We start from the raw sequence: 8,459 nt of genomic DNA on the forward strand, positions 1-8,459 counted from the left end.
GAAGGGGGAACCCCTGCTCTTTTTCCGCCGGGGACCCTTCTGCGGGGACGGTGGCCACCCACCCATCCAGCCAGGCCAGGGGCGCGGGTCGGCAGCCAGGGAGGGATGGCGGGCGCGCAGGCTGGCTGGCCGCGAAGCTGCTCGGCGTGACTCACCTGGGCCGCTTGCCAAGCCGAGCCGCCTGGCCGACCTCGCTATTCATTGGGGCCGCGCGCGTCACGCGGAGTGACTCATTCACACGGAGGCTCGGGGCTGCTGGACGGCGCGGGGACGGGGCCAAAAAGGAGCGGGGAAAGCCCGTGCGCAATGAAGGCGAAACTGCCCCCAGGAGCTGCCTGGGGAGATGGTCAGGCAGACGGGGATCTGGGGGGGGGGGGCAGAGAGGCACACATGGGGTCCATCCTGTTGCCCGCCCCCCCAACCCCAGAAGCGGCCACCAAGTGAAAGGGGTCGCCTCTGCTACCCACCCCCTCGAGCAAAGCTAGCCAGCCAGCCCTAGGCGCAGGCTGCTTTTCCCAATCCAAGCAGAGGGGGCTGCGCTCGCCTCTCTCTTGGCATCCCCCCTCGCCCCTCCCCTTCCCCACTGGAGGGAGGGAGGGAGGGGGTTGGAGGAAAGGAAGGGGACAGTATTTTCCCGTTTCCCTCCTCCCTTCACGGGTCCCCACTTCTGCCTCTCCCCCCCCCAAACAGCACGTCGGTGCGCTTAAGCCAATTACACCGCTTTGCGCCTAAAGTGCCGCCCCGGGGGAGTTGCGCGCGGCCTTGTTTGCAGGTGCATCTCCGGCTTTGTAGGTGCGAACGTCTTTGTGCGGGCGGACAAATGGGGAGAGGAGGAGGAGGGGAAGGAGGTGGAGAAGGAGGAGGAGAAGGAGGAGGAGGAGGTGGGCGCTGCTGCTGCTGCTGCTCCTGCTCCTGCCGCCGCCGCCGCTGGTGCGACGACGTAAGATCCACCTCAGCTCAACTCCCCTCGCATCCCAGCCAGCACTTTCTCACTTCCTCGAGTGGCTGTCCGCCGCACACCGCTTGCTGTTGCCTCTGCTGCCGCCGCCGCCGCCTCCTCCTCCGCCGGGGGGCTTGATCGAGCCGCAGCTCGGCTTCCCCAGCTCCGGGACTGCGGGCGGGGGGGCTCCCCGGACCCGCCACTCGCCGGGAGGGGCTGGATGGTTACCCCGGGCAGACTGGTTCCAGGATGTTAGGGACCGTGAAAATGGAAGGGCACGAGACGAGCGATTGGAACAGCTACTACGCCGACACGCAGGAGGTGAGCCGAGCGGGGTGCGAGGAGGGCTTGGAAAGGGGGTTCCGTCCGCCCCCTCGAGGTGTGGCGGGTGTGTGAGAGAGGGGGAGCTAGGGTCTGCTCCCAGAACCCGACGAAGCCCAGGTCTGCCTCCCTCGACCTTCCAGCTGCCCGGGAACCCGGGAAGGAAGGCGCCAAAGAGAAACTATAGCGGGCAGCGGGGAGATCTCACTGGCCGTCGAGTGGACGGAAGACGGGAATCCTTGGTTTCATTCTAGAGTCTCGGCTTGGAGACCCACGGGCGCCCCTCCAACGCCTCTTGATTCTGAGTTAGGGCCTTGATGTGTGGGGCAGGGGGTGGGGTTGTTTGAGGCAAAGACCCCTACTAACCCTCCCGTCGGGGAAAGCTTTGTGCCTCGTCGGCCGCCTTCTCTCTCCCTGCCACCCCTCACCTGGGCTGCTATTGCACTCTGCTGAGCATAACAATCGTTCGTGTGTACTTTGCTACACGCTTCTTTCAAGGCGGCGGCGGAATAAAAACTGAAACGGGAGCAATTCTCCTCGCGACCGGCGGGTGGCGCTGCGGAGAATAGGATCTCTGTAGCCTGAGACCAGGAACCGGGCTCTCTTTTTGCATTGTCCATTCATATCCACGTTCCTGATTTAACAATATGCTCCAAAGAACTTCCAAGAAAAGATCAAAGACGCGCAAACGAACAATAACGGGTGGAGGAGCATGTAAAACCCCGATGGGGCGGAGGGTGGGAGGGAGAGAGAGATGAATGGGGCCCTCTTAACTGAATAGGGAGTGAAAGGCGGAAAAATACCCCCCCAAAATGGCTTCAGCTGCGTACCGAGCCTTACAGAACGTAAAAGGGAAAGTGACAAGATGATACGAACGAAAATAAAAGTGGGGGCGGGGAGGGAGAGGCGCCCAAGATCAAGCAGACCTGACGGCGTGTGTGCAAAAAAGCAGATATTGCTCAACATTGCTTTCCTCCCCAGAGTTAATGTCCCGGGTTCATATGCGCTGCCTGCGCCGGCTGTAGACTCCGGCTGAACATATGTGTTTGTGTAGGCTGTCGTATTCCGGATTCTTATTTAATACTGAAGGGTCAACAGAGGCCAAGGAAGGGGTTTAGATTAAATGTATGCCTCTTCCCAGCGCCATCGGCACTCCGGAGCGGGGGGATCCTAAAATGCCGCTAGTATGCTAATGTGGGGCCCTTCATCGGTAAGCATAATTCATCCTTCTCCGCGCCAGATTTCCCTCTCTCTCTCAATTTGATTTTCCAGTGTTCTGTTGACAATTTTACATCCAGTTTTATTTATCGCTCACCCGCCTGCACACATTATTTTCCCCTCCAGTCTTGCTCGGTGAAGGATACTTGATTATTTTGTTTTTAGAAAAACGTATTTGTTTTATAAATCATAGCACGCCAGGCAAGGGGGGAAATGATTCATTTATGGAGAAATAGTTTTATATAGAAATATAATGCTTATATAGAAATTATATTCTCAAATCAGTTATGCCTAGTCACACTGCATAATTTTAGGATTGTTTACTAAAAAAGAAAAAAACTCAGAAGTAGGGGAACCGTCTGTGTATCACCCACAATATCACAACCACCTCTACGATATGCAAACGCTGTCGGAGAGATATTCTGCAAGAAATCTCAGGTATATTATAAGTCTCTTAGTTTTTAGAAATTTGGAATTCTAATTATACTAGAGAACCGGGACTACACCTACTGAACGTTTATAACACAAGCAAACTAGGAAGCGAACCTCTGGGGTACCATTTTCCAGATTCAAGCCCAGCTAATAGCGTGCATTAGCTGCAGTTGTTTTAGTAATTATATTTTTAAAAAAATAAGCGGGGGTTCGTTTTCTCAGTCAATTTTCCCCCAGACTGATTTTTTTAATTATTATTCTTTGGTCTGTTCTTTTATTCCAGACCGTTCTGTTATTTGGGTGGGACTCAATGTGGGGAAACTGGCTGAATCTTAATTTAGACGGTCGAAAGGTTTGATGAAGCTTCGGTTGATTATAAACCTCGGGAAAATAGATGGGCGGAGGGAAGCTACGTTTAGCCCCCCACCTCCAAGAAAAGGCTGTGTTGTTTTGGGCCCAAAAGGCGCAGTTGTTCATTTTGTAGAAAACTTCCCGGCGGGCCGGGAATGTGGGGGCAGCCAGCACAGAACAGGAGAGAGAGAGAAGAGGGACGCGGGGTTTGTGTCAAAGAGGCCACAAAGTTTGTTTTTCCCACCAGCCTCTCTCTGAGACTTTGGGAAGCTTTGGAGCAGGAGGCCGAGGGGGAGCCACGACCTCGGAGAGCTCCATTTCGGCGCCTTGCAACAAGGCGCGGGGATTTCGGCGCGGCCTCCTTCGGGAAAGGCACCTGCCTCGGCGGCCTAGCCCAGTGGCAGATCCGCCACCCGCTTGGGGCAGCGCCGCAAGCCGTCGGGTTTCCCTCCTTCCCTTCCTAGGGATGCGCTTTCTTGTGGCGGCGAGGCTGGCATCTCTGGAGGGAATTCTTAATTCTTAAGTGTATTTAATTCTCACTGGTGTTTCCCTCGATTTTTTAAAAAAATGAAATAGTACATGACCTGGCCTTGGAAAAGGGGAATCTCTGAAGGAAGCGCTGGGCTTCCTCAGATCCTATTTTAGATGCCCGCGGCAAGGATGTGGAGTGGCTTGTCTCAGCCGGCGCTTTGCCCTGCCAGGACCTGGGAGGGTCTGTGGGTGTCTGATCCTTTGGGCCGACTGGTTCTTCCCCCGCGTGTCCCCGAGTTCTGGTTTGTTGCGCGTAATTTGGCACCCGCAGCCACCCACTCGCGCGGCCAGGATCTTTGCTTCCTAAGAACAGGGCCTCATCTTAACAATGCGGGCCGCATCCAAACATCTCCACAACTCTTTGTTTTTACTTTCTGTGGAGATGAAGGCCCTACAACGGTTTGTGGTTGATCCTCCGCACTCTTTACTTGGAAGGAAGGAAAACGTTTTAACAGGATGCGCGCCAAGCTGCGACGCCTTCGGTGCAAATCGGGACCTTTTACGGATACACCTTGGTTCTCCTATAAAGTTAGATCGAGTAGATTCATAATGTGGCTGTCCTTCAAATGCAAACCCTGTGTGTGTGTGTGTGTGTGTGTGTGAGAGAGAGAGAGAGAGAGAGAGAGAGAGAGAGAGACCTCTCCCCCCTTTACTTCTCACACAACCCTCCCCCTCAAAAAAACCCTGATCCATCCAGGGCCAATATATTTCTAGAGTTTGGAGGATCAACCTGGACACGCTCACTGGCCCTTTAGTGAACCCTGTGATAAATCGCAGACTAGAGACTAGGATACGGTTAAGAAGGCGCCGCTTTGAGTGTAGTTTGCGAGGGATAGTCGAGATCCTAATCCTCGCCGGCTGGTTGCGTGAGAAAGGAATCTTGCGAGAGCAGCTGGGAATTCACCGAGGTGACCAATAAAAGCAAAGGTCGGAAGGGACTGTGGCAGCCACTGGGGCCACGGAAGGAAGAGAGGTTAGGAAGGCAGTCAGGTGCGTTCCGGCTTCTCGCCTCCTTTCGGCCGTCTAAATTAAGATTCAGCCAGTTCCCCCCACGTCTAACCAGTGTCTCCCTCCGCAGGCCTACTCGACGGTGCCCGTGGGCAACATGAACTCTGGCCTGGGCTCCATGAACTCCATGAACACCTACATGAGCATGAACGCCATGACCACCAGCGGCAACATGACGTCGGGCTCCTTCAACGTGTCCTACGCCAACCCCAGCCTGGGCGCGGGCCTGAGCCCCGGGGCGTCGGGGGGCGCCATGAACAGCATGTCGGCCATGGGCTCGGCGCTCAGCCCCGGCGGCATGAACGCGATGGGCAGCCCGCAGGCCTCTCTGAACGGGCTGGGCGCCTACGGGGCCATGGGGCCTCCGTGCATGAGCCCCATGGGCTACGCCGCGCCGTCGCTGAGCCGCGGGGGGCGCGACGCCAAGAGCTTCAAGCGCAGCTACCCGCATGCCAAGCCGCCCTACTCGTACATCTCGCTCATCACCATGGCCATCCAGCAGGCGCCCAGCAAGATGCTCACGCTGAGCGAGATCTACCAGTGGATCATGGACCTGTTCCCCTACTACCGCCAGAACCAGCAGCGCTGGCAGAACTCCATCCGCCACTCGCTCTCCTTCAACGACTGCTTCGTCAAGGTGGCGCGCTCGCCCGACAAGCCCGGCAAGGGCTCCTACTGGACGCTGCACCCGGACTCGGGCAACATGTTCGAGAACGGCTGCTACCTGCGCCGCCAGAAGCGCTTCAAGTGCGACAAGCAGCCCGGAGGAGGCAAAGCGGGTCAAGGTGCCGTCGGGGGAGGAGGAGGTGGTGGTGGCGGCAACGGTAGCGAAGGCAGGAAAGACCCTGGAGGAGGAGGAGGAGGTTCGCCTTTGCACCGAGGCGCCAAAGGAGGCCAGCTAGAGTCCGCCCCTTCGAATCCCGGCTCGGGCAGCCCGCAAGGCCTGGACCACAGCGGGAGCGGAGCGGAGCTGAAGCCGTCGGTGGCCTCTTCCGCCGCAGCTGCGGCGGCTGCTGCTGCTGCTGCCGCGGCAGCGGTGGCAGCGGCCTCCGTGCCCCCCGGGCCGAGCTTGGCCTCTCTGGGTCACCCGGGCCACTCTCTGGGTCACCACGAGTCTCAGCTGCACCTCAAGGGCGACCCGCACTATTCCTTCAACCACCCCTTCTCCATCAACAACCTCATGTCCTCCTCGGAACAGCAGCACAAGCTGGACTTCAAGGCTTACGAGCAAGCGCTGCAATATTCCTCCTACGGGGCCGGGCTGCCGGGAGGGCTGCCTCTGGGCAGCGCATCCATGGGCGGCCGGGGAGGCATTGAGCCCTCGGCCCTGGAGCCGTCCTACTACCAAGGTGTGTATTCCAGACCCGTCCTAAATACGTCTTAGCTGGCAGGGACTCGAGGGCGCACCAAGCACCAATCTTCCTCCCCAGCAGGGCTGGTTGGTTTGGCCTCTCCCATCCTCCCCCTTCTCCTAGATCTCTCAGCCGAAACTGACGGTGCGTTTCCCCCAACACCATCCCTGCGAGGCGGGGGAAGCAAAAGGAGAAGGGGGCGGAGAGCAGAAGAAAGGACTGTTACTTTATTATTATTATTATTATTGTTATTGTTATTATTATTGTATCCCCCCCAATGCATAGTGTTTATTCTATTTTGGCCTGGAAAGTCCAGCAAATCGCATCCAACTCCGAAAACAGACACTGTATATACCGCCCACCTTCCCTCGCCATGACCACGAAAGAAAGATTGATTTCCAACCTGTAAATTATTATTATTATTGGTGGATTCCCCCCCCCCGCCCCACTTTAACCTTCTTCAGTGTAATCTCATCAGATTTAGTACCTTAACCAATAAAAGCAGACCTACGAAGATGCCTTATTCTAGTGAGTCAGATCTCTGGCTGGCTTGCTCCTGCAAGGTCTCAAGACTGAGCTGTTCCAAGTCCCCCCCCCCCCCCCATCCAGCCCAGCCTTTAGATAAATAAAAAAAAGTCAGAATGAGGTGGAACGAGGGGCCTTCTCTGCGTACACAGGCCTCTCCAGGTAAAGTCCCAAATGGAGAGGTTTAAGTTCAATTTAAATTAGGAAGTCCTCCAGGGACAGGCGATACAGTGCTGAATATATAAATGCGCATATATATATACATATATATGCGCGCCAAGGGAGTCCTTGAACAGAACAGCCCCCGGTCCCACCAGAGCCTTGGGGAAAGGAAATCTCCTAACCAACCCAGAGTTGATCTGACCGGTTCGGAATGGCTCCTTTGGGAGAGATAGGTCACACGCACGTGGACCATAGAGCCTGATCCTGAACCCCCCCTGCCCTAACTCTGCAAAGTGACAGGGGTGGCGGCTGGATATGGATGGAAAGTCGCACGGGTCGCAGTCGTTTTAATTTCCCCCTCCCTCCAAGCTGTTACTAAAGCGTCTCCTTCAGCGGGAAGCGCCCTGGCCACGTGGACCGCCGGGTATTTAATCCCAGGACCCCTTCCCCGCTGCGTGCATTCTCGAACTATATCTATCCGTAACAACAATAATTATTGTCATATTCTCCTCTCCCTCCCCCCGAATATTTTAAGATAGAAGGGGTTCTCTCCCTCCCTTTCCTCTTCATCAGATCGGTCTATGACCAGTCATGATTCTGCCCCTCTCGAATTTCTTGTGGCCGCTTAATTATAGCCGTTGTTAGCACGTTCATTCAGTGTTAATGCACTTTCCACAGGTTTTTTTTACACGATGTTTTAGCCTAGCCAGACGGGTTGCTTCCCTTCCTCCTCCCCCCCCCCACTTCCCCTCCCTGTTCGCTTTCACGACGTCCTTAATTTATTTGCACGGTTTTATTACTTTCTTTCTTTACAGCTTGAAAGTGCTTTTAAATGACGGTTTTAAAAAAAAATGACACACGCCATTTTAAAGAAAATAAAAAAAATCTTAATTTTATAATAAATGTGATTGTAATTGAAAAAAATGTTTTGATTTTTTTAAAGGAAAAAAATGACAATATAAGCAGCGACGTATGTTTTTGGGTTTTTGCACCCCCTTTCTCTCTCTCTCGATCATTTGCAGTTAAGGACTTTAAATAAATCGAATATTATCAACGAGAGATTTTTTTGGGTTATTTTATTTTGTTCCATTATTGGGTAGGATGGCTATGTCTATATTAATTAAATGGTCTGGAATAGAAAAAGAGATGGAGGGGGTAAACAAAAGCTGTTGGTCCCCCCCCCTTTCCTAGTTGATAAATTAGGAGCTCACAGGGGCTTCTGTGATGCAGAATACGGATGCCCACAACCCATTCTTAGTAGACGCACATTAAATATTTCTTTAGTGTACAGAATATTTAAGAAGCAGCACATTCCTACAGGGCTAGGGGGAGTCTTATCACAAACTTAGACCTTCTCTCCTTATGTAAGGGGGGGGGGGAGAGAGAGAGCATCCGATCTGCCCTAGATTGCATTGAAGGAATACTGTTATTGTTTTCTCCCAGCAGAGAAATGTTGTATTTAATTTGGGAGATAGGGTTGTGATTCTACTATTGTAATGTGAATTACCGAGTGATGAAGCCCCCTCATCCCTCTTATTTTACATTAACAAAAAACTCAAGTTTTAATCGACCACCATAAGAATGCGACCACAACAGGGACGTTGCCATTGGCTTTAGCG

General features: G+C 54.1%; 1 protein-coding gene across 2 annotated transcripts; it reads left to right on the forward strand.

Moving 5' to 3' along the window:
- Window positions 1–893: 893 nt before the first annotated feature.
- Window positions 894–7,899, forward strand: FOXA1 (forkhead box A1). 2 transcript variants are annotated; one of them, XR_014567990.1, is made up of 3 exons: window positions 894–1,261; window positions 4,872–6,885; window positions 7,031–7,899. XR_014567990.1 is itself a non-coding variant. In XM_083755050.1 (2 exons), exons 1-2 carry the CDS (start codon window positions 1,190–1,192, stop codon window positions 6,183–6,185), a joined length of 1,386 nt encoding a protein of 461 aa, XP_083611176.1. In that variant the 5' UTR covers window positions 972–1,189; the 3' UTR covers window positions 6,186–7,899. The 2 variants fall into 2 exon arrangements, 1 of the variants encoding a protein (XP_083611176.1); XM_083755050.1 differs by having other exon boundaries at window positions 972–1,261; window positions 4,872–7,899.
- Window positions 7,900–8,459: the final 560 nt, after the last annotated feature.

Source organism: Podarcis gaigeae, assembly GCF_964106915.1.
Source record: "Podarcis gaigeae genome assembly, chromosome: 1".
NCBI lineage: Eukaryota > Metazoa > Chordata > Lepidosauria > Squamata > Lacertidae > Podarcis > Podarcis gaigeae.

Bases quoted from the DNA above. Each gene is read 5' to 3' on its own strand.
- FOXA1 (XM_083755050.1), top strand. From the start codon at position 1,190: ATGTTAGGGACCGTGAAAATGGAAGGGCACGAGACGAGCGATTGGAAC. The intron at 1,262-4,871 runs GTGAGCCGAGCG...CTCCCTCCGCAG, and splicing joins ACTACGCCGACACGCAGGAG to GCCTACTCGACGGTGCCCGT.